General features: G+C 35.5%; 1 protein-coding gene across 1 annotated transcript; it reads right to left on the bottom strand.

Annotated features, from left to right (window-relative positions):
• Positions 1–4,172: 4,172 nt before the first annotated feature.
• PSMA3 (proteasome 20S subunit alpha 3) lies at positions 4,173–26,016 on the bottom strand. Its single transcript, XM_008540045.2, has 11 exons — positions 25,817–26,016; positions 23,199–23,281; positions 17,715–17,838; positions 14,937–15,038; positions 14,788–14,861; positions 12,111–12,183; positions 11,192–11,257; positions 7,833–7,879; positions 5,611–5,678; positions 4,766–4,830; positions 4,173–4,331 (listed from the first exon to the last, which is right to left on the bottom strand). The coding sequence occupies exons 1-11, from the start codon at positions 25,835–25,837 to the stop codon at positions 4,287–4,289; spliced, it is 768 nt and encodes a 255-aa protein (XP_008538267.1). The 5' UTR covers positions 25,838–26,016; the 3' UTR covers positions 4,173–4,286.
• Between the last annotated feature and the right edge of the window lie 161 nt (positions 26,017–26,177).

Raw genomic sequence — 26,177 nt, 5'->3', positions numbered from 1 at the left:
TGACACTAAAACTTCCAATCTACTGAAGATGAAAGGTTATCATATTTATACCGCTAATTCTCATATACACCATTTCCCTTTCTCTAAATTATCACTATTTCCTAGGTGCTGTCTTAAGAATAATTCTCCCATATTACATTGGTCTTGAAGCCTACTGGCTTTTCCTGAAAAGTTTTTAGTAACTCCCATTCCCATATGGACTGTAGTTCAACTCCATATTTAAATGAATTTTCCTAAAATTCCTCTTTGGTTCCACATAGTAAAAATCAAAGTCCAAATCATACACTTCAAATAGAAACTCAAGCTGTGAGGACCTTTGCTTTTCAACAACCTTTATAATAACCACAACACACCAGCGTTTACTTTTTTCGAGTTCTTTTTGGACTGAAAGGATGAATACACATAATATGACAGTTACCTCTTGAAGGTGCGGGATGGTCAAAGTAGGAACATTAGAGTTTTGTAGTGTGAAATAGTCTGTTCAAATCTTTTGCTCATTTTTAAGAGTTGAGTGGTTTTCTTATTGTCGAATTTTGAGAGTTCTTTATACATATCCTTTGTCAGATCTGTCATTTGCAAATATTTTTCCTTAAAGTTTTTCTTTTCTTTTCATTCTCTTAGTGTTATTAGGAGAGCAGAAGCGTTTAATTTTGGTGGAATTCAGTTTGTCAGGTTTTTTTCATTTATGTATCATGCTTTTGGTATAGTATCTTAGAACTTTTTTTTAAAACCAGTCACACAGATCTCGTATTTCCTTCTAGAAGTTTGAATTGGAGGTACATTTTGGCTTATCACTTTAATTTCTATATATGGCAACAAGGTATGATTTGGTTTTTGGTGTTGGGTTTTTTTTGCATATGGATGTCCAGTTGTTCTAGCACCATTTGCAAAAAAGCACTATCCTCCATTGATTTGCCTTTTTGCTTTTGTCAGGCAGTTGACCATTATTGGTGAGTCTTACCTTTAGACTCCATTCTGTTCCATTAATATGTCGAATACATTAACTTTACAGCAAGTCTTGAAATCAAGTGGCATGGGTCTTCTAACTTTTTCTTCTTTGAAATTGTTTTGGCTATTCTCATTCCTTTTCTCATATAAGTTTTAGAAACAGCTTGTTGATTTCTTACCATCACTCCCATCCCTCCCCCAAAAAAAGAACCTTTTACAGAGTTGATTGGGTTTCTGCTGAATCTATAAATCAGTTTAGGGAAAATTGACAATAGTGAGTCTTTTGTGTATTTAGTTCATTTTCTCTCACCAACATTTTATAATGTTCAATGTAAAGTCTTGCACAAATTTAATTTCATACTTAAGTATTCCTGTTTTTTATGTCATCTTAAATGGAACCTAATCCTCCTATTATAGACTTGCCTAAGATGACACAACTATTCAATGACAAAGCCAGTTTGAAAGTTACATGAGCTTATAAACCACTATCCTGGTTTTAATTACAATGCTAGTTTTCTTATTCTGAAATTGTTATTACAATGGTGGCAGAAAGGAATCCCTAACTTGTTTTAACAAGTAAAATCCCATTACCATGCTCCTATAAAAGAATTGATCCCCACAGTTTATTTTCTGAGCTTGGGTTTTCCAGATGTGTTCAAATCATAAACCACGCTTGTCTTCATTTAGAAGCCTCTCATCTCATCAATACAGTTGTGAACTATGTTTTTAAATAGTATACCTTATCCTGCAGTTAGCTAGTGTAAATTATTTCAGTTAAAAAAATGTGTACCCTTCGGGCTGGCCCGGTGGCGCAGCAGTTAAGTTTGCACATTTGGCTTCAGTGGCCTGGGGTTCGCCGGTTCGGATCCCGGGTGCGGACATGGCACTGCTTGAGAAGCCATGCTGTGGTAGAGGTCCCACATATAAAGTAGAGGAAGATGGGCATGGATGTGAACTCAAGGCCAGTTTTCCTCAGCAAAAAGAGGATTGGCAGCAGATGTTAGCTCAGGGCAAATATTCCTCAAAAAATAAAGTGCACCCTTTAGCATTTGAATGCCTACTTGAGTGCTAACCAGTGGAGATATAAAGACATGATTTCTTTTCTTGAAAAACTCCCATCTGGGGCAATGGGGAATACACTTATTTTATTATAGTAAACACCATAATAGATGCACACATGGTCAGTGATAGAACAAAAGCTTTGCTTAGTTGGGGTTAAGAGTAGCTGCACTTTTACTCATTTCATGTTTTGGAGTTTCCTTTTAAAAAAAAATAGCTTGACAACTATTAAGTGGGAAACACGTAAAAGGCTTTGACGGAGAAATCTGACAGTCATTTCAGAAGGCTGCTTTGGCAGGTGGTGAGAGTCCTTAGGAAAAACCAGTTAAGCAGTAGCCTACGCATGGCAAATACAGTATGGATATGATACAGTGCAGCAAAGCAAAAGGAAAGTGGTTTCCGTTTCCAAATGTAAGGAATTAAAAAGTTAGAGAAACAATATTAGGATTGAGTATTTTACATTAAGACTTGATTTTCATTTATGGATTTCTTCTGGTTTCTTAACAGCATTTTGATAAATGGGGATTTTTACAAAATGAGGAAAAAATAATTCAGTTGTAATCTTAATTTGAAGAGTATTTTAAGGTTTCAGTCAGTTCAGGATATTGATGACCTACAGTTTGGTTTTTCTCATTTCTTCTCCAGGTCCCTCTATGAACGACAGCGGGGAAAAAGCACAAATGGATAATCTAATCAGATAAGTGATTTTTCCCCCATGGTATAAATATGTTTTATTTGTAATCTCTAAACCAAAACTTTGTTCTTTAAAACATTTTTGATTTTTTTTTTTTTAGGTGCCAGTATCAAGGCGGCTTACAGTAATAAGGTACTCCGTCTTTTCTGAAAATAAATTTGCAGTCTTGTCAAAGTAAAATGTACCAGCTCTTTTCTTCCTCAGAGGCTAATCGTATCTCAACAGTGCAGTTGCAAAGGGCCCTACAATTGAACATAGTACATAGGGGAATCGATTGCTTCTCTTTCATAATAGCCAGAGAGCTAGGTGTATCTGCTTAGTGTTAGATTTATATATTATGGCATCTGTAGTAGTTATCAGGTGGCTTAGTTGCTCAGATTTACATTTCTTCAGAACCAGTGTCTCTTCTTTTAAATAAGGTTATTAGTTATGCTGATGTGAATTTAAGAACAGATGTACTCAGCATAATAACAATTAAGATTCATGTGTCATTCACACCTTGGAAAAGTACAGACTAGCTATAACTTGGCTTAGGGATAGTTTATTAATTATCTGTCTACATATAGATTCAGTTTAATGTTGTTTAGATGTCTGTCCATGGCCAACACTGGTGTCATGAGTTGTAAAATGTAACAGGTAGTTTTACATAAAAGAAGCCCTGGTAAGGAAATACTGGTTTTGAGTTGTTTGTATAGTAGTTAACTATTCACATGTGATTTGCTATTTAAACTACACAGATGCTCAAAGTCCAGGAACACCCTGCTGCTAAACCCAATAGGGTAGATGACCTTCTTAGGAAAGCCTGACAGTTGTATGGAGTGATACTGGCAGGAGCCCAGTAAAGGGTGTGTCTACCTGGCATACTTGGCCTGAGTTCAGATGGTTTCTTCCTGCTGTGAGTGCCACTGGTCAGGTTATGACATTTGTTCTTGCAGGCCACAATACTAATTATTCCATTCAGTAACAGTTCTGTTTACAGAGCATTTCCACATACATGCTAATTATTTTTTAGCATAAGATATGCGTATTTTTATTTGAACTTTACAGATCAAGAAATTTTTTTTAAATGACAGAATAGGGACTTTTTGAATCCTTTTAAATCCACAATAAAAGAAAGAAAAAGTTCTTGACTCTCCAACCTGAAACATCTTTCTTGTGTTGTCACACCTGCAAGTTAACAGTGGCTGATGACCAACATTTCACTAAGTACAAAACTTGGCAGTGGCATCAATTAATTGCGTACTAAGTTGGTAGTTACTTTTTACACAACAGCCCAGGAAGATATGGTCTTTAGATTCTAGATGAATGACAGAATGGAGCTTTGAATTAATCTGATTCAAAACCTCTTTTTGCAGTATTTTTCTAAACTAAGGAATGTTTAAATAGGCATAAATCTGCATTTTAATACTGAGTAAATACGTGCTCCATTACCCCCACCAATTTTGTCAAGCAGGTATTAACCAAACTTCAGTTGTTACAAGACAAAAATTTAATGAAAATTGGTCAGTGAGTATGTAATAATCCACAGGGCTAAATAGTTACATGGGACTGTATTAGAAATTTAAAATAGATGCTGCAGTAAATGTTACATATTATCATCATCTGATTCATCTTCTTCCTTCAAAGATTCCTGTTAAGAGAAAAATAGTATTTAAAATCAATTTTTAGTATTGTTATAACAATCTGAATCCAATTAAGCACTGTCATTAAAAACACTTTATAATTGAAAAATGAACAGTGGTTTAGAATAAGGCACCCAAGCAAAGAAAAGGAAAATTAGGTATATCTTGCTCTAACAACAATCAATGGCTTTATTCTTGATAGAATACACACAACATGAAATCATTAAATGTCCTGAAAAACTCTTGCCATTTTCACACGTACAAAAAACTTTTTTGGAACCAGGGCAACTTTATCCCCATTGAGAATAACCTAGAAAATATCTATCCTTAGTTCAGCTGAACTCTTATGTGTTATTTAATGGAAATCAACCAAGTTCCTTTATTATTCAACACTTATTTTTATGCTACCTTCAGCTACAGGAGTTTTCATGCTTTAGCTTACCTTAGCATATTTCTCTGCCTCTTCCCTTATATCTTTCGGAACAATTTCATGTCTTCCTTTAGTTACTGTAAATTAAGCCATATATTTATAAATGAATTAAAAACAAGGACTATATTGTGATTTGCAATATGGTACAATCTAGCCAATCTACAGATATATGATCCATGTAATGGAAAGTTGTACTATGAATAATACAAGATGCTTCGAACTCATTTTTGTGTGTTTTCTCCACATAAGAGATTAAATCTGCCTGAATTTAGCTCTTACGGAAATTAAGAATAAGTAATGCTAGGATTTATCCTCATGGTTTGATAATCCTAAGCATTTATTAACATACAGCATGATTAGATTAATTTAAGGGGGCAGGGGGCTGGCCTTGAAGCCCTATGCTTACCATGCTAGAAAGAAAAAATTGGCGATTTCAGTAACATTTTTTAAAAATATGAAATGGATGTTTCAAAAAAGTGAATAAAACTATTGACAACTTTAGTTAAGCAGGACTTTGTCCCAGCAATTCCACTCATACGTATTTCCAACAGAAATGCTACATATGTGTACCAAAATAATTGTGCAAGATGCCCACAGCTGCGTTATTCATTAAAGTAAAAAAAGAAAAAAGAAAAGAACCGCTGGTAAGAGCCCAACTGTCCAGCAACAGAAGAGATGAATGAATTGTGATATATTCAGACAACCGAACACTATACAGCAAGGCAACTGAACAACTACTACTATATATAACAACACGATTTACACAAATGTAATGTTGAAGAAAAATCAGAGACAAAGAATACATATTGTATAATTCCATTTATGTAAAATTCAACAATAGGCAAAAAATAACTTACTTTCACCAACCCAGCTGAGCTCTAGTTCAAAAGCTTTATCCTTAACTTCATCGTGTACTATGTAAATTCTAGAACAGAAAAGGGAAAATTAACATTCATATGGCTATCTACAAACACTGCAGTTCATGTGCCCAGTCGGCAAATTAGAACATCCACCCCTAATATAAGTATTTATAAAATTATACTATAGACACATTATACATAGTCTATATTATTATGAACACTAGAAAAGACAAATTACAAAAGGACTGATATAAAATTAAACACTACAAATGATTTAATGCCTTTACAACTCAAGTTGTTTGGACACACTGTTTCAGAGACAACTAAAAAAGATACCTCATAAGGAACATAGGTTCAAATGGGAAAAGGCCATCATTACCTGCGGCTTTTCAGGATATTTGGTTGTTTTCTGTTCGCTAATTTTTTTTTTTTTTTAAAGATTTTATTTTTTCCTTTTTCTCCCCAAACCCCCCGGTACATAGTTGTGTACTTTTAGTTGTGGGTCCTTCTAGTTGTGGCATGTGGGATGCCGCCTCAGTGTGGCCTGATGAGCAGTGCCATGTCCCCACCCACGATTTGAACCGGCGACACCCTGGACCACCAAAGCGGATCATGCAAATTTAACCCCTTAGCCACGGGGCCGCCCCCCCTTTTTTTTTTAAAGTTGCTGATTATTTTTAAAAGAAACTAATTTATTAGTGGTCTCTCCAACCTACAGCTTCCTGGCAGGAATCTTTCTAAACTCCTTGTCCATTTTATAAGTGTATGCCCTTTAACCTAACCTTCAAACTACAGTAAATGAGAAACTGCAGGAAACAAAAGAGGCATTGTCATACAAGATAATAAATAAAAGAAAAAGCATCAAAAAAGTATCAGAGCACACTTATTTTATATTTTGCACTGTCTTACACACCTTACTTTGGAGGGTATTCCTAAAGCCTTGCTATAATACAAGAAAGCATCTTAACTTTCTAGAATTAAGTCAAGGTACACAGTGCTCCGTTTCACTCAGTGATGAAGGGAAGGCTTTCCTACGTGGAACTAATGAAGGCCTGCCGTTACACCTGAACGTGGAAGGTGGGGGAGGGCTGATTTCCAGAAGCACTCTCCCTGAGGAGACTCAGTGCATCACGTTCAGGACTTTTTAATACTTTCTTTTTAGGCAGTTCTATTTTATTTTACTTCCCAGTGTTCCTCATGTTGTTATTAACTGACAATCGAAGAATGGATTCTGCTGCTTCACAACTGGAAAGGGTAAAGGTCTCATGTTAAAAGGAGGGGAGTGAGGAGTGGCAGTTGCAGGAGTGGTGGACAATTAGGACAAAATTCTAAAACGCTTTTGAGATTTGAATATTTGTTAAAAGTATCAGTTTAGAAGAAATTAAGGGACCATTTAAATAGTATATTATATAATACAGTCCTCTAAGACTTTTCTTCCTTACATGTATTATTAGTTGTAAAACTTGAGACACTTGCACAAAGAGCTGACTAGACTTGTGTGCACATAGCTCTAATGTGGAATAGTTAGAGGTCCCGTGAATTCTCTGGAATATATGTATGTTTTAAATCTGAAAAGCTGGCTGCAAAACCACCATTTTATCCGATTTTTTGAAACACCAAATGCCTGCATTCTTTGATCTAGAAGAATCACAAATCTTGAAGCACTGCCACTCATGTTTACTGACTTTGTGGCTGCTTACCATTACTGTTACATAGCATTCTAACTCTATGTACCTGCAATATGAACCACTTCGGGCTTCCTATAAACTGTTTTTAAATGTTTTGAAATATTGCTCTCCTCATCCTGTTACAAGAACTATTAGGATTAACATATCTTGCCCAAAGAAACAGCACAGATCATGTATAGACGTAATTAGCTGTAAACCTCAAACTTTGTAAGCAAAGATTACTATTATTGGGACTTTGAGATTTGAGAAGTTGGGAGCTATCAAATGAAGCCCCTAGAGTTCCACTATCTTCTCCTACCCTTGAACTCTGTCACCTAAACAGTTTATTTTGTCAAAAGCCATTTTTTCCTATCCCATTCACTGTCACTTTAAATATGGATATTCTCCTCCTCAATGAGGCTTAGAATATTAAATTCACCTTTTACAAATGATGCACTAAGTTATTTTCAAACAAAACAGCCTCTTAGAATTAATGTATAAGGTAAAGTCAAATGAAATTTTTTGTCAATGGTAAGGAAAATTTCAACTTACATTTTTGCAACTTCTTTAACAACATCACGGCAGGTCATTTCTTTCATCTAAAGAAAATAATATATTCATTAAGTTATTAGTCAAAAGAAAAACACTTTTCACTTGTGTACCTTTTCAGATTCTTTTCACAACTTTTTACCAATATCCCATGCTCTTGAGATGGATTCTCAAATATAAAACCAAGGAAAATAACCTAAAACCCAAAAAGACCAGAACCTTTTTTGATTCATAATTTAATCTTTTTAAATTATTATGCCAAAACAGACATTCTAGACAACTCTTAGGCACCACTAATTTTGTGCTAAGTATTAAAATTTATAAAAATCCAGACCCCTGAATGAACAGATTCACAGGCAGACCTTGAAGTTTAAAAGGTTGGAGAAGAAATTTTTTTCTCTAGCTAATTTAGGATAATAAAATGCGAACAACTATGAATACCTACTATATAAAAGATACAGAGAGATTAAGGAGTAAGATAAATTGTCCCACATTGAACTATTCAAGACAAAAATGCAAAATATCTGGGAAAGCTTTGAAGAACCAAAATTTGAGTGGGTTTTTAGAACATAGTTGGATTTGGTTTGATTTTGGGGGAGAGAAATCAAATGCACAGAGCACACATGGGAAGCCAAAATCTTGTTCAAATTAGAAGTAATCAGCATTCTTATAGTGAACATTTTTGGAAATCAAGGTAGAAAAATTAGCCCTTAGATACCCAGCTGAGGAGTCTGTATACTGTAGGTACTAGAAGTAACCAATGCAGGAGTTTATTAGTCATATGGGTTTCTGAACACACATGACAAGATCAAAAAAACGTTTGAGCAATCTGGCGTTCATATTCTGGATGTGTTGGGGAGGAGGGAAAATGGTGAAAGTATTCATACAGCAGTCCACGCTTGAGGTGACTGAATTATTACATCTCGAAACTAGGTTTATTGATATTTTATTGTTGGCAATTTTTTAATATATTTAGAAATCCTAATGCTCTAGTTGTGCCTGCACAGTCACATAAGAAAGGAGGAACAACAAAAAAATCATAATTTTAGGAATACCAGTCTTACTAGAAAATAGATCCAATATGTGGGACCAACTACAAAAGCAACTGGCATGGGTTCTTCAATACATATTAATACTGGAGGGAGGGGAAGACTTCAATTAGAGGAGATGTAAGAAACAAATGTAATGTATGAACCTGAATTATACCATGGTTTGAAAAAAGTTATAAATGACACTGTTGAGATATGGAGGCAACTCAATTATGGACTGTATTAGATGGTATCCTAAGTGTGATAATCGTGGTATTCTAAGAAGATGAATACTGAAGCATTTAGGCATGCAATGTCATGATGTCTACAATTTTTGTTTCAAACGGCTCAGGAAAAAACATACAAAGGGAGGAAATATTGGAAAACAGTAACTGTTCAATCCAGAAGGAGATATTTGTTGTATTTTTCTTATCTTTTCTGATGTTTAAATTTTTTTCCTGTTAAATTGGGGGTGAGGAGAAGGAAGAGAATACCCATTTTCATACTTTTGCCCTTATAGGTTAAGTTCTATATTTAGTAGTAAACTAACTGTATAATACAAAGGCAAACCTAAGCAAACTTGAAAATGCACATTTTAAATGGCGAATAGATATTTACATATGTTCTTTAAGTTTTTATGTCATAAAATAGTAAACAGAACATAAGAAAAATAGGCAGGCCAGAGCAATGATGTAGAGCAGGGGTTGGCAAACTCTTTCTGTAAAGGGCCAAGAGGTAAATATTTTAGACTTTTTGGTCCATATGATCTTTGGCCTCTGTTCCAAGTATTCAACTCTATTGTTGTTGTGCAAAATCAGCCATAGACTGAATGTGGCTGTATTCCAATAAAACTAAAAAGCAGGCAGTAGGCCATAGTTTGCTGACCTGATTTAGAGCATGTTTTTGTCATTAAGTGTACATGTTCAACTGAAGTGATCCTTGTCAATTCTTAGCTAGGATTTGGTGGTATTCCCATTCCTTGCTAGGATTTAACCATAGGAAGTGTGTGATGGGAAAGAACACTGGTCTAAGAGTCATGAGGTCTGGGAACTGTTCAGCCAGTATGTTTAACCCAGATTTGGGCGTGCATGAAGTGATTGCTAAGGTCCTTTTGTCAATTTTACTAAAATACCAAACATGGATTAGGTTTATAGGTCTAGAATTTGGCATTAAATTCCAAGCACTAAAAAAATATTTTCTAGGGCACTAGGGGTGAAGTGGTGTACCTACAACATGACTAATAATGATGTACAACTGTAATTTCACAAGGTTGTTAACTATCATAATCTTAATAAAAAAAAAATATTTTCTAGAACCTGGCCTCAAACAAGCTGAATGAGTAATTGGTTGAGCAAGGTTCCAGTAGAGCATTAATATTAAATGTCTATGAAATTTTTTCTCACTGTAATTTACCAAAACACTGATAAACCATATGCCTGCCTTTTATGCAAGTTTCTGATGATAAAGAGTTAGTGGATACCGTTTCAGTATTAACTTGATCAATTTATGGGTAAAAGGAAAAACAGCAAATTTTTAGGAGAACTTTTTCACGCTATAGATGAATTTCTGGCTCTTGGGGGAAGAAAAGGTGGGTAGTTGGAACACGACAGGGTTTCATGCCTTAACTAGCTAGGAATGAAGGAAACAGAAGCACTAGAACAAAGATTCTTAATGTACTTCCACAGACAAAAGCTGTGCTCCAGAGAAAAAAGAAATGTTATAGTAACACCAAAGTTCTCAACCTAAGGCTCACAGGGCTTCATGAATAGGCTTCAAAGATTTTGTGAAATTATATAAAAATTTGTTTGTAATTTTCTGGATTAAGGTTTTATAATAAGCAGCCATCAAAATCATAAAGGGATCCATGACACAACTCTACAGGTAACATGTTACCAGCTTTCCTATTCAGCCACTTAGCAGCTTCAGAAAGCTTTGCTCGAGGGGGCCAGCCCCGTGGCCAAGTGGTTAAGTTCGCGCACGCTGTGCTTTGGCGGCCCAGGGTTTCACTGGTTCAGATCCTGGGCGTGGACATGACACCACTCGTCAGGCCACGGTGAGGCGGCATCCAACATGCCACAACCAGGAGGACCCACCACTAAAAATACATAACTGTGCTGGGGGAATTTGGGGAAGAAAAAAAAAGAAGACTGGCAACAGTTGTTAGCTCAGGTGCCAATCTTTTTTAAAAAAAAAAGAAAAAAAAGAAAGAAAAGTTTTGCTCAAAACAGCAAATCACACTATATCCTTGGACTAAATGGTTTAGCTTCTGGTGATAAAATTTCACCACATGAGGATAGTGTTATAGCAAAGATTCAAGCATTAAGTATGTATTACCTGAAGTTTTTCTATTTCCGTCTTTGCAGCTTGCCTGGCTTTGCCAATGGCACAACCCCAATAACCCTATTAAGAAAGAACACACACCAAAATCAATATACTATCATATAATTATGCAAATTAATATACTATAGTACATAAATCATGAATGACATATTTCTATTTAAAGGTCAATGAATGGATGTTAAATGACTTTCAAAAGTATGGAAAACTACAAACATTCTGATGAGTACCATTCATTCAAAACAATTAAAATACCAAACTTAATTCTAGAATAATCTGGATTATTTTTAATAGAGGGATAGCCAAGGAGAAATTATGTCATTATATATACTTCATGAACTAGGAACATTTTTGAGGTAGGAATGAAAAAAGTTTTAGCACTATGACAATGAAAATGAAGTTACTTCTGAGACAAAGAATTTAAGTTCAGTATTTTAAACTCATTATTTATATTGTAAAGGTTATTTTTTAAAGCTAAGGATGCCCATTTATACTTGTGTATAATGACAAAATATAAGGAGTCTTGTTTTTCTTTTAATTAGTAAAAACCATAAAAATTTCAGAAGGCAGTTAAGAAAGGGTAGTTACAGAAAGATCCAAGAAATCCCATTTAAAATCCTTTTTTTAAAAAAGGGAAGATACTATATTCAGTTTTTAAGACACTGCTAATATTTACAGTAAAGGAAATACTATGTATTTGAAATTTTATGTTCACTATGCAGTTTCTAAAAACAGCATAATGAAAGCCACAACAAATCTTTCCCCTGCCTCATATCCATAGGTTTATTAATGATAAACAAGATGTTGCTTTCTTCAAATTTTAAAGAAACTCCATATAATCCAAATATATGGTTTAAGTGCTTATGAGATACTATTAAACTAGAACTAGAATTTCAGAGGATTCAAAATGACTCACATATGAAACCCCGGATGGGTCAATCATGTAGAGCTGTGCACCGTCATTCACACTGTAAGACCCTAACATGAAACTGCACAAAAGTAAATTAATAGTATAAGCCATGATTCTTAATATCATAAAAGTATTAAAAAATACAATGATAAAAATGCAATTATACTTTCTAAGATAAAATACTAATATACATATAACTCATAGTAAGCACTTTGATAAGGTAGTTTCAATAAGAACTAGTACATACTTGAAACTGTTCAAAATGCATGTGGCTTTGTTTAGTATTAAACTTTCTGATGAAACTTTCCTGGGAGGATTTTAGCAGTGCAGACAAAGGAGTAATGAAAGATGTAAAACTAATGAGAGGGCCTAATAGGTAGAGTCATAAACTTGAAAAAGCCAAGGGGACAAAATTCCTGATATGAGTACACTGAATCTACCTCAAAGACTTGTCCCACTCTTCATTCTTTTTTGGCTATTCCCCAGTTTTCCTCCAGTTATTTTTCTGCAGTAAATCAAATTGGTTCAGTGCGTTTTTATTTGCTCAACAAATTTAAATTAGGCTATTAAACAATCTCATGAAATTACTGGTTTTCTGAAATTGTGATTTGTCTTAGAAGTACAGAAGAAACCAGCCTCATCTTACATATCATTTCATGTGCAGAGTCCTGTAACAGCCAAATGTCCGATTCCCACCCCTACCATCATTCCCTTCCATCTTCCACACTGCTCTGAGACTTAGCTTTCAGAATATATAGCCGATTATCATTATTTAAAAACCCTTCAACGTTTTCTTAGCATGAAGCAGACTTCTGTATGATCTGGCCCATTCCTACATCTTCAGTATCATCTAAACCTTATACTCTACACACCAAGTATACTTAACTACCTCTGCATTATCTGAAATGCCCAAGTAGTTTCATACCAGTCCCTTTGTTTGAAATACCCTTACCATTCCCCGTACATCTCACTTCCTTTTCCTTGCCACTTCTCCAGAAAGAGGCCATTCACTAACTGGTGCCCCACTATACTCAATACATACCTTCATCACATCACCTCTAAAACTGTATCAACAGTTACTCATCTTTGCATCCCCCCACCAAGTCTATGACTGACTGATGGTATATGCTCATGGTATATATAAATGTTTACTGAAAAAGTTCTCTCCAACTATTCTTACTGTCTTAAAAACAGAAAACTGATGAATTCAGAGCTCAGTTGAAAGGTTAAAAATGAAAGGTAATCTATGAAGTCTGAAAGCAAAGTGTTTCATAATGTAATTCACGGGAGAACCTTAAGAACAAATTAAAAAAATACACACGGGTCTAACCTATTGCCAGTAGAATAAAACTCAGGTTTTCTGTAACATCTGTCCTCTTTAGTAATTTAAATATGGCTGATTATAAACAACTCAAAGGTAGGACTACAGCTAATACACTTTCTTTACAACCTTTAACAGGGACAAGCAGTTAGATGTTAGTAAATGTTTTATTTTGATCGAACATGATTGAATTTACTTTTTAACAGTTATAAATATGTCCTTTTACTTTAGGAAAATCTAGAGTCATAACAGATCAGCTCTGAGAAGCCATATTTGAATATTTACATGCATTCCAGGTCTTGATGCAATTGAATCCCAGCTTTCCCCAAAAATAAAAATACCAGCAACTTCACAACAAAAGTAAGAAAATGACTAACTGGAATCGTGAAATGCAATTTTGTAAGGATTCATTATATGTTAGTGCTGTCGAGTCACTTCCCACTCCTAGAGACCCTGTGTACAGCAGAGCAGAACCCTGCCCAGTCTTTTGCACCACCCTCTCATCTTCTGGCTCTTTATCAGACAATGCTCCACTGCTATTCATAGGGTTTTCATGGCCAATTTTTTCACAAGTAGGTGGCCAGGTCCTTCTTCCTAGTCTGTCTGAGTCTGGAATGGATTCATTACTGACTACTAAAAACCCCCATTTAAGAACATTTTACCTAATTGCTTAAAGTATATCAGATGGAAATAAATGAGAAAACTGAAGCATCAGTATATGTGGCTACCTAATGATGACAACATGGAATATATTTAAAATCAGTTTGCAGTTTCCTGAGAATGTCAGGGTCTAACACCAGAGAGTTTATTTTTTTTCCAGTTTTATTGAGAAATAACTGACATCATCACTATATAAGTTTAAGGTGTACAGCATGATGGTTTGATTTGCATGTACTGTGAAATGATTACCACAATAGGTTTATAGTTAACATCCATCAATCTCATATAGATACAATGAAAAGAAAAAAATTTTCCTTGTGATGAGAACTCTTAGCATCTACACTCTTAACAACTTTCTTATATATCACACAGTAGTGTTAACTGTAGTCATCATGCTATACATTACACCCCAGTACTTATCTTATAGCCAGAAGTTTATACCTTTTGATCACCTTCCTTCAGAGAATTTATTACAATCAGATTAAAGTTATTACTATGAATTCTGTTTTATCATCACTTCAAATCTGTATAGTCTTTTTCACTTTTCAAAGTTTTTATTTTTACATATACTATTTTATTTAATCACTATCCTAATCCCTCTCGGTAATAGTTGATATTTTTAAGGGTATAAAAGGCTAATATGTTGGGGAAAACAGATACCTATAGTACAGATCTGACTGAATATCTCACAAAATTTCATACCTGCAGCCAAAAGGTCTAACAGCACTGTAGAGTGTATATGCATGTACATACATGGCCACTCTGTCTGCAAGGTGCTGTGGGGGGAAACAGAAGAGCACATTAATAAACTTGTACTACTATTCAAAAGGCTCAACATGTTGTCAACTTACTTTTAGTGGAATGTCATAGCCGAAGTTAGATCTAAAGTTGGAAGCTTCTTCTCTTGCAATGTCTGCTAAAGAACGAGCGTCTGCCAACAAACCTGCTACTGCCTAAAAGAAAATAAATATGAGTTTAAGAGAGAAATACATTCCTATCTCAGATCAAGGAAAGTATGTCATTACTGTAGGCTTATTTAATATTGTTTTTAACAAGCATCACCATTAGAAATAAATTTTTTTGGCTTAAAGACCTTTAAGGCCTTTAAACATCAAGGCTTCTGGCATCTTAATAGTTGAGTATGAGACTACAATTGGGAATTTTACCAAGTGTCACTTTATTGTTTTGTCCAGCAATATTTAGAAGGAATATTTCTATAATAAATCTCCCACATCTCCCCATTTACCACTTCATTATAAAGAATAAAACAACAACAGAAAAGAATAAAACCATTGGTCTTGGTCAGTATTGATCTTTTTTTTAATTTAAAGCAAGCTCTGTGTTCAAAAACTTATGAAAAGTTTTGATCTAAAAGGCACCACCTCAAATCTCCTTGTTTTTCAGCCTATTGACTAATAATTTTCAATGCCAAACCACAAGCCTTCCAAGATTGGTGGCTTAGAACTGCAGATACCAAAACACGTGCTGAGATGTCCTAGGGCGCTAAGGATGTGGGACGTTTTGAGTTTGGGGGAAACATCTGTGGAAGTAGTTCACAGTTAAAACTTTAGATCATTCTATATTCCTTTCAATGCCATCAAACTGTTGGGAAGCTGGGTTGCTGTGATAAAAAATAGGTACTGTACAAAAATAAATGTGGAAAGGAAATGAGGTAGGGCAGGAGTTAATCTGATTCCAAAGTTTAAGAAGTTGTGCAGTGCGCATTAGTAATTGCAGTTGTTTAAAAATAAAATATTTTTCTTTCACTGTATGTTTTTTTTTTTTTTTTTTTTTTTTTTTTTAACAGCTACTGAGTTTTTAGGACATAAACACTAACTTGTTTGGACCTAAATATATAATCAACAGAACCACTGGGTATTTCTTTTGGCCTAGGGAAGCTATGAAAGAAAAAATTACTGAACACTTGCAGTAGGAATCAAGAAAGTCTGGGAACTGCTGGCTTAGGAGACTTGCAGAATTTAAAGGGGTATCAGAATTTTTAATAGCCGTTTTTTCTCCTGCTTTGTAGTAATAGTAATGATGAAAATTCTTAACACATTACATGCTAGGCATTTTAATTAATTATTTTTAACCATGTAACACAGCTATATGAAGGTACTATTACCACCCTAGTTTTGCAGGTGAGGAAACTGTGTTTAGAATAACTTCCCCAAGATTACCCAACCATTAGTGTCACCATTTAATAAAGAATCTTCTATTGCTTTGGAGAAAGCTTACTGTGAAGTCTAATAATTCTCCTATCACTTGAAGGTAACAATTGTGGAGAGAGAACATTAATCCTTCATTTTCTCCAACTCTCTTCCATGTTTGATGTTTTGCCAAATTCCAGCTATAAGGAATGCCATCAGTATCCTGGCTTTAAACAACAAATGTGACAACCTTGAAAATTCTAGGACAATAAAATTTTTTCTATCACTCAAGTGCCTATAAGCATATATGATTTTTTTCAAAATATACCTACCTAAGGTTTTTTTTACCAAGTGAAAGAATGCATGATTTACTAGTTCCCTCCTATCAGCTAGGTTACAATCTGGCAAGTTTCATCAAAACATGTAAGTTTCACTGGCAATAATACATTTGTTCAGGAGAGAGCATATATTCAGAAAAAAATCATTTGAAAAATTTTTTAAAAATTATCTGTAGCTTTACAGTTTACTGGTTGTATTTTAACAGTCCTTGTGTTTGTGTGTTAACACATTACATTTAGAAATACCAAAGCTATAAGCAGAATGAGGGTCCTGTCGGATCTCACCCTGCAGAACGGGCTCTGCACTAACACGCAGACCCAAGTTTAAATCCCAGCTTATTTCTTTACCAGCTGTGAGTCTGTTTTCTTATCTGTAAAAACAGGATTAACATTACTTTCACTGACTTGTCAGGATTAAATGACAATTTATGTAAAGAGCCTCTAGCACACAGGTGTTCTCTTTTCTTCCTTGCTTTTTCAGTAAGCAGGGTTAGAATCCTTTCTTCTCTTTTGGTAGTGGTGGTTTACTGAAGAAAGTCTAACATTTATATAGGATGACTTCAGTATACACCAGCAATGTATTTATGGCGTGGCTTGCAATTATGGAAAAGCAGTCACTCAAGATACCAGCAGCATAAAATTAAATACAGTGATGCCTATGAAGCTATTAAAAAGGATATGTTCACTTTTCCTTTTATCAGACATCCTTTCCTGGTGCTCCACCTTACTATAAAGGTATTCTCTATCTGATAACATTTTCAGTGTGACACTGATCCCTAGAAGGGATGGAAAAACCTAAAGATTCTTTCCCTCTTACACACATGCCTTCATTGGTAATCTGTGCTGCCAAGATCTCTTTTTTACACATACTTCTGACCTCTTCCCCTGCTTCCTTTTCATTAGGCAACCTGGTTTTTCATATCTGTCTATCATCAGGTTATGAGAATGCTGCCTTTCTCTTAGACAGTACAACATTCACAAACCAGCAACTCTCTGTGATTACTCTATGGCTACTCTCCCATCTGTTTCTGCCTCAATGCTAAAGTAATAAATGGGTTCTTAGAATCACATTTTAATATATTCCAAGCAGTTACTTCACAAGAAACTGGACAAGGCCAAAAAAAATTTAATGTGACCTTACCATTCCAACATGCCGATCAACGTTAAAAAGTCGTTTGTTGGAACCTTCTTCATAAAGTTTAGAAAGGACTAATTTTTCTACCCCAAAGACAACACCATCTTTACATCTGATTCCAATAGCTGTACTGAAACAAAAAGAAAATTTTTTTAAATGAAAATAAAAGAAACTTCATAAACTTAAGTTAAAACACAAGTAGGTAATATTTAGTTTGTTAAAGCATATCAAGTACTTTAAAACAAATACATGTGAAAACAAGAAAGAGAACACAGCCGAAAGTGTAATAAATTAGATCCGTATAAATGAAAATCATGTGACCAAAAAAAGAAATCTAGCAAATCATGACATAAAAAGATATTTATACACAAGTGAAAAAAAGATGCCAACAAAATATGTACAGAATGGCACAGTGTCTGGCATAATGATAACCATATTATAACAACTGGTGACTAAATTCTTGTCCATTAAAAATGGTACAAGGGCCAGCCTGGTGGTGTAGTGGTTAAGTTCATGCATTCCACTTCAGAGGCCCAGGGTTTGCAGGTTTGGATTCCAGGAGTGGACCTAGACACCACTTATCAAGCCATGCTGTGGCAGTGTCCCACAAAACAGAGGAACACTGACACAGATGTTAGCTCAAGGACAATCTTCCCCACCAAAAAGAGGAAGATTGGCAACAGATGTTAGTTCAGGACCAATCTTCCTCACCAAAGGAAAAAAAACCAAGGTACATAATATGCATAGAAAAGACAGGCTATCTACAAACTAAAAATTAACAATGACTAATCTGGGTGGAAAGATTATAATTCTTTTTCCTTTTGATCATTTGCTTTTTCTGTAATAACCATGTACTGCTTATAAGAAGTATGAGAATAAAATATATGTTTTGTACAACTGTTTAAAACAAAATAGATCTTAAAATAATCTCAAGTAAAATGTGGAGAAATTATATATTGCCATTTCCAGATGAAAATACATTAATTACTTTATTCTTCTAATTCTTTTAACAAAGGGAATTCTGATCACAAATAACCAGAAAAATGAACAGAGCCACACACACAAAATCTGCAAAGAATTTCAGACACTCTTTCCCCCACGCTTCAGGTTTCAATGGCTCCCCTTTCAAGTTTAAACTCTGTAACCCAGCTTTCAAAAATCCTGAGAATCTGCAAAGACCATCTCGCTTACTTAATTTCCTATTATAAATCCTGTGCTCTACTGAATTCAAACTCACCGTCATCCCTCAAAGGCCTCACATTCGTTTTTGCTTTTATGTCTTTGTGGAAGTTATCCTGGATGCTAGAATACACTTCCTCCTTACCATTGCATGTTTAAAGTTCCACAAACTTTTGCAAAATTCATTGAACCTGATCTCTACAGCCTCCGGTAGCCTTTCCTAATTTATTCCCACTCACCATCTTCCTCACTGTTCAGAATCTAAAATGTTGTTTATTCTAAACTAAAAGTTCTCCAAGTGTGGTCTGTGAAACCCCTGGGAATCCCTGAGACCCTTTCAGGGGGTCTGTGAGGTCAAAATTATTTTCATAAGAATACAAAGACTATCATTTGCTTTTTCCACTGTGTGGATGTTTGCACTGATGGTACAGAAGCACTGGTGGATAAAATTGCTGGCACTTTAACACAAATCAAGGCAGTGACAACAAATGGTAGTAGTAATTATTAATCGTATTCTTCACTGCTACACTCTCAGTTTAAAAAAAGCCACTTTTAGGGGCTGGCCCCGTGGCCGAGTGATTAAGTCTGTGCGCTCCGCTGCAGGCCGTCCAGTGTTTCGTTGGTTCGAATCCTGGGCACGGACATGGCACTGCTCATCAAACCACGCTGAGGCAGCGTCCCACATGCTACAACTAGAAGGACCCACAACGAAGAATATACAACTATGTACTGGGGGGCTTTGGGGAGAAAAAGGAAAAAATAAAATCTTTAAAAAAAAAAAAGCCACTTTTAGTTAATGTCCTTGATAAAATAGTAATTTATCTTATGACAACACTTGAGTACCTTTTGTTTTAATATAATGAAATGGAAGGTACTCAAAGTACTTCTGCTGTACGTCAAATATGATGGTTATCTAAAGGAAAAAGTATTGATAAAATTGTTTTGAGTTGTCGATCTTTTCATGGAACACTTACTTTTACCTTCAAAGAATGTTAGACAAATTATGGTTATTTACACTTAGGTATGTGACAGACTTCTTTTTTTTCCTAAAATGAACAAAGTGGCCTGTCACTTGAAGGAAAACAACTGAGTGTATTTTGTTGCTAGTGATAAAATTTAAGTTTTCAACCATCAATTGGAATTTTACAAAACATACTCAACACTGTGAGCTCATCTGTTTCCCAACACTTAAAATCTTTTATAATCAGACTGGTGGTGATACTAACAAGTGTGATGTTTCTGACAGTTGATAATAAAATACGTCAAATTTCGAAGATCTGTTATAACTCAGGGAACCAATATTTTCCAAATTATCAAGACACAATGTTACAAATCATGCATGGGTAAAACATCCAAAGTGCAAGACAGCCCAATAGATTTTAATGTAAAGTACAAAAAGTTTATCAATAAGTTTTCATATCCTACACTGCAACTAACCTTTAAGAAGCTACCATTTGTCCTGTTTTGGTGTAGTATCAAAGAACAACATCCATAATTATCTGAAAAGGCTATTAAAATACTACTTACTTTTCCATCTACACAGCTGTATGAAGCCTGATTTGCTTCACATGCTTCAAACAAAACTAACAAGATACTGAAGTAGAAGCAGATATGAGAATCTGTCTCCCAATAAGCTTCAATTAACTACTGAGATTTACAAAAATGTAAAACAATGCCACTCTTCTCATTACATTTTTTTTTTATATTTTGGAAGTTATTTTTCATTAAAAATGTTTAATGTTAATTAAATTTTAATTAATGTTAATTTATTATGTTAACATGCAATTGTGTTTATTATTGTTATTTTAGATGAATTAATATTTATTAATTTATCAGTTTTAATTTCTAATATGGTAAATACTGATAGAACCAATAACCTACATAAACAAAAGCTCTTTGGGGTCATGGTAAATAGAGAACGAATAACCTACACAAATGAATGCTCTGTGAGGTCCTCAAGTGATTTTTTTTTACAAATATAATGGGGTCCTGAGACCAAAATTGGGTACATTTGTGTTCTAAACAGTCTAGCCCTTATAGTTATATTGCACAATCTTCCTTTCATATCTTGGCTCCTCAATGAGGCTAAAGGGGAAGATTATAATGTTTCCCTTTTTTTCTTTTGCATATTACCTTCTAGGGGCATACTTTTATAAAATAGTTAATCATACGACACATATTTTAATAAAGTGTTTTTAAGTATTCACTTATATGTCATTAATTATTTGTTTGGTAGTTCCTATGCTTAACACAACAGGTACTCAAAAATACTTGACTTTTAAATTCCCAAGATTAAATTTCTTTAAAAGAACTTATCTCCTTTTGATGCAGAAATATAATCTTAAATCAAATTATTTGGTTAAATGTTTTCTAACTATTAATTTATATGCTAGACTCAGGAATATTAATATACGATCTAATATTTCTATTTCCCACTTTTTGTGCCCACACAGCACTTAAAAATTTTTCAAATGTTTTTACATATACTTCATTCTTATGTAAGGTGTATGAAGTAGTTAGGGTAGATGCCTACATCCCAATTTTACAGACAAATAAGTAACATTCAGAGGACTGAACAGAGGAACCCTTTCAAATATTAAGTAGCAGCTAAGATGAAAATTCCCATCTTCTGATCCTCATCCAATATTCTATCATACCAGGTTACATAGATCCCTTTAAAAGAGAAACTTTGGTAGTATTTTTCCTTTATGCAGGAAAAAATACATTCATTTTTAATGTTTCAACTTTTAAAAATTATATTTCTTCAAGTTTGCTTAAATCTAACTGTTTTAAATCATACTTAGAAATACTTTATAGAAAACAAATTCCTAGGACACACAGATTCTCATAGCCTAGTCTCAATTTTCTGGGTTACAGATGGTTTCAAAATGTATCTCCAGTTTTTCTCTTAGTCTTCTTGTACCAGCTTTTTTACACCAATGAAAATGCAAGAATGCAAAGGAGGAAGAGAAACACAATAACTTCCTCAATATTTTCTTGCTCCTTGGTCCAAGGGCCTACCTTCCTTTAATAACAAGAAGAAAATGTGTTAACTTTTTTCTTGAATTTGACTCTCTTTTGAATTCTATCAGGCTTTGTACACAATGACAAATACATTTCTTTATTTATATATATATGTATATATTTATACAACATTTAAACACAAAATAAAGTAGCTTCATTACAAATCCTGTAAGAGGACTTAAAATGTATTTTTGCTCAAAAATTTTTAAATACTTCATAAACCCTTAGAAATCCATATATCTTCTTTCTACCACTCAGAAGATGGCACAAAAAATGAACTTTTATTCATTAAGTAACTACTGAGGGCATGCTGTGTGCCAGCACACACAAAGACAAATGACAGTCTTTACCCTCATGAAACTTCGACAATCAAATATTGAAGGTACTATTAGAAAGTGGAAAAACTCAGTATTTACATGTGGACGTTTCTAAAATGCTGGAAACACTTCTCTACTCAACCTCTATTCCAAATGTTTTCATTATAATGAAAAAACCGAGCTCAAACACCACCTCCAATAGTTTGGTAGGCCTGAAAAAATTTTTTTAAGAGATCTGAATGAGACGTTATGCAACAGACTCTTTTTAAAAGTCCTTTAATTCATCCCAAAGCTGCTTTCAATTAAAAAATACAGTGATCATCTAAGTACAACTGACTGCAAAATTTCTTCAATAAACGACATAAAGTTTGTCAACAAGCTAATAATTTAACCAAGATGTCATAGGGGTGCCAAGGAATCATTTTAGTGCGTTACTGTAAACAATACAAGACAAGAGTGAAGGAAGTGAGTATAACAGGAAAATATCTTGCTGATCCTACACCTTTTGGAGTATGGCAGCAGAAGATGAGAAGAATGAAAAAATCTCTGCTGAGACAAACAAGTGACTAACTGCACAGGACATTTAAAACAGGTAAGACAACAAGGTCACAAACCTAGTGGACAAGGAAAACAATGATACAAATCAAGAATCTGAAACACAAAAATGGGCTAGCAAAGATGATAACTAATTTGGTTTTATACACTACATTTGAGACAAGGTAGAATAATCCTGGAATCAACTGGAAACATAGAACTAAGGCCACTGGAAAGATCTGGCTTAAAAAAAGATCTAGAAAAGACTAATAAATTGAGATTGTTTTAGGATATATATAATTTTGTGCTATAGTAATATAACAAAGTCTAATTACCAAAAATATAGAAAAATATAGAAAATACCAAAAATATAGAAAAGGAGACATTTAATACCTGGTTAAAACATACTAATTCCAAGTAAAACGATGTTTCTTACCTACTATTTTCCACAGCCTTCATAGCATATTCAACTTGAAAAACTCTTCCATCAGGAGAGAATGTAGAGGCTGACAGGTCATACTAGGAGGAAAAAGGCAACAATAAGCTTATAATGATGCATCTTTGGCAGTAATAACCTTACAATTTTTTTTTTCCTAAATAGCTCACACATCAGAAATGTGTGTTAAACCTAACAAAGATTTTGCTTTGAAGAGGAAGGGGAAGCATGTCAGCAGCAACAGCAGCCAGGGGAAAGTTACTTTAGATTTCTGCTATTGAAAAGCAATGGATACACGTCCTAGGTAAAGTCAGAACTTTTTTCACACAGAACACAAAGCTCATTTTTGAAGAAAATTACTATGGTCGTAAAAGTAGCACTGGACTCAGAAGATTTCAATTCACAGCTGTGGCACTCACTGAAGGACCCTGGGCAAATCATTTAGCAAACATTTAATAAGCATCTATTATATGTTAGTCACTATAAGGGAATACAAAGAACACTCATTCTGAAGTCCTTCATTTTCAAATTAGATCAGGCAAAAATCTAGGCACTAGAGATACAGCAGTAAACCAGAAAAGGTACTACGATGAAAATAACACAAGCTGAAGTGATAGCCTGAGAGACTACTTCAGACTACCTGATCAGGGAAGGCCTTGCTGGGGCAGTTATAGCTAGTTATTTCGGCTGAGCCAGACATAAATAACAAGTAACTACTCATTTAGGACATGGAGAAGGAGCCATCCCAGCACTGGGCATAAACACCTCAGGGTAGAAATAAGCCTAGAACAAACAAGTAAAAGAAATAAGGCCACCGTGTCTTGAGCACTGAAAGTGGTGGAGAGAAGAGTAAACTACATCAGAGACATGTAAGGGCCAAACTATGGTGAGTCTTCTAGGATGGAGCAGGAAGCTTATATTTTATTCTAAATGGAATAGGAAATTATTGGAGTTTAAACAGGGGCATGATATGATCTAATTTTTTTAAAAACATCATCTGGAAAATGAACTGTAGAGGGAACAAGAATGGAAACAGAGATCGGGTATTCCAAAGGTGGTGGCTTAGTCTAGAGAAAAAGAGATGGAAGGTGCTATCTTTTCAGGGTAGAATAAAAAAACTTGCTAATGGATTGGCTCGAGAAGTAAAAAAAAAAAAAAGGAATTAAAGGTGAATCATAGATTGTTTTCATTTGAGCAACTAGAATTGGACCATTCACTGAGCTGAAGATTGTAGGAGATGCAAAATGGTAAGGAGAGGAGAAAACCCTGAGCTCTACTTTGGACACTGTAGTTTGGAATGCTTATTATTAAGTAATCGAGTGGAGAGAAACGCCAAGTCGGCAGACAGGTCTTCACATCTGGAGCTCTTGGGAGAAGTGAAGATAGGAGATAAGCCTTCAACAGCGGTTCTTCCTGAGTCTCAGTTTCCTGATCTGTAAAACGGAGACCCTTAACTCTACCACTGTAGCACCAAAATGTCTCACACGGTTATACTATCAAGTATGTTTAGTGGTTTAAGTATGTTAAGGGATTTTAATGAAACACTATTCATCAAACTTAATATTAACGTAGCTGCAAAGTCACTTTGGTACAACATGCATTACTGAGCATCTACTAATTCAAAAAAAGTACGACTTTAGCATCTCATAATCGAATAGATGAAACCATTCCAAACATAAGTTGCCTAGTGTCAAACTTGGAAAACCAATAAATGGGCATAATGCTGAGTATCAAAGTCTTGTGAACACTGAAAATAGATGAACTGAGAAACCCATTATTCAATGCCTAGTGCAAATAACCAACAGATATTTCTATACAAAAACTGCATTTTCTATATGGAGAAATACTTTAAAAGCGTAGGCAAAAGACTGCATATATGCAGAACAAAGAAAGTATTAAGCCGAATAAGTTAACAATCAAGTCCAACTTCAAAATTCTCAATAGTCTATTAGAAGTCAGAAGCGGTAAGTCCCTAGCTAATCATTTAAATGTTCGCAGTATTGATACCTCAAAGCGCTGTTAAGTAATCTATACAGGAAAAGCTGGGACAAAGGAAAAACAAAAAGGATTCTGCAGATTTCGCTTTTCGGACCATTCTTCTTCTTAGTTCTGTCCGATAGGGTTTCCAGGGACTCACACGCTCGAAGGGAAGATGGAGAGGCCTGTGAGTCAGCAGCACCCCAGGAACCGCACAGGCGGCCCCCGGAAAGCTGCGTCCCAGCCTTGGGACTCTCAAGCCGCCCTGCCTCCGTGGTTCTCAGGAGGCTAATTACGTCGCCCTAACCCTTCACATACTATTTCAGGCCCCACGAGTTTCCACTTTCGGTTTCCCTAAGCGGCTAAAGAAAGTGACTAAGCAATTCAAAGCGGCTCCACATCTCCCTGCTGCGCCGCCGAGCCCGCCACCCCGGAGCCGAAAGGCTTGGTCGCCGTCGCCGCAGACCCGGCCTGGAAACAAGCGCAGGGAATAGCGCCGGCCACCAGACCACTGGAAGCAGCCCACCAGCCGAAGGCAGTCCCAGCGCAGCCCGAGTCCGGGCACCCCAGGCAGCCTGCCCGAGTTCCCTTCAACGCCAATCCTCACGCTAGGCTATCACACCAAGAGACAACGAACTCACCCCGGTGCCGATGGAGCTCATCGTGCCAACACACCCGGTACGCGAGGGGCTTCAGGGCCTACAGCGCTCCCAGACACAGCAGCACGCACACCAGTAACAGGCTCTCTCATTGGCTGCCCTTTGAACCAATAGCATTCTTCTCTGCAGCTCGCTCCTCGGTCTTTAGCCCGCAGAACAGAGGATTGTGGGAAAAGGGGGGCGGTGAGAGTGGCGGGCGACGCGCATGTGCAGAAGCAATGGAGGTGGGGTTAGGAGAAGGCAGTTTCTGGCCCCGAGTGTCTTTCAGTCGCTGTGAGTCGCCAGGTTGTTTGAGAAGCTGCTCCGCTCCGTTTCCTAGGAATTATTATTTATCTTTTATATT

The sequence above is a fragment of the Equus przewalskii genome, chromosome 25, assembly GCF_037783145.1.
Source record: "Equus przewalskii isolate Varuska chromosome 25, EquPr2, whole genome shotgun sequence".
NCBI classification, from domain to species: Eukaryota; Metazoa; Chordata; class Mammalia; order Perissodactyla; family Equidae; genus Equus; species Equus przewalskii.
This window is presented reverse-complemented; position numbering and strand designations above follow the sequence as displayed.

Excerpts from the sequence above, each read along its gene's own strand:
- PSMA3 (XM_008540045.2), bottom strand. The coding sequence starts at position 25,837 with ATGAGCTCCATCGGCACCGGG. Across the intron at positions 23,282-25,816 it reads TGAGCTCCATCGGCACCGGG|TATGACCTGTCAGCCTCTAC; the intron begins GTGAGTTCGTTG and ends TTTTCCTCCTAG. Across the intron at positions 15,039-17,714 it reads TTGATCGGCATGTTGGAATG|GCAGTAGCAGGTTTGTTGGC; the intron begins GTAAGGTCACAT and ends ATTTTCTTTTAG.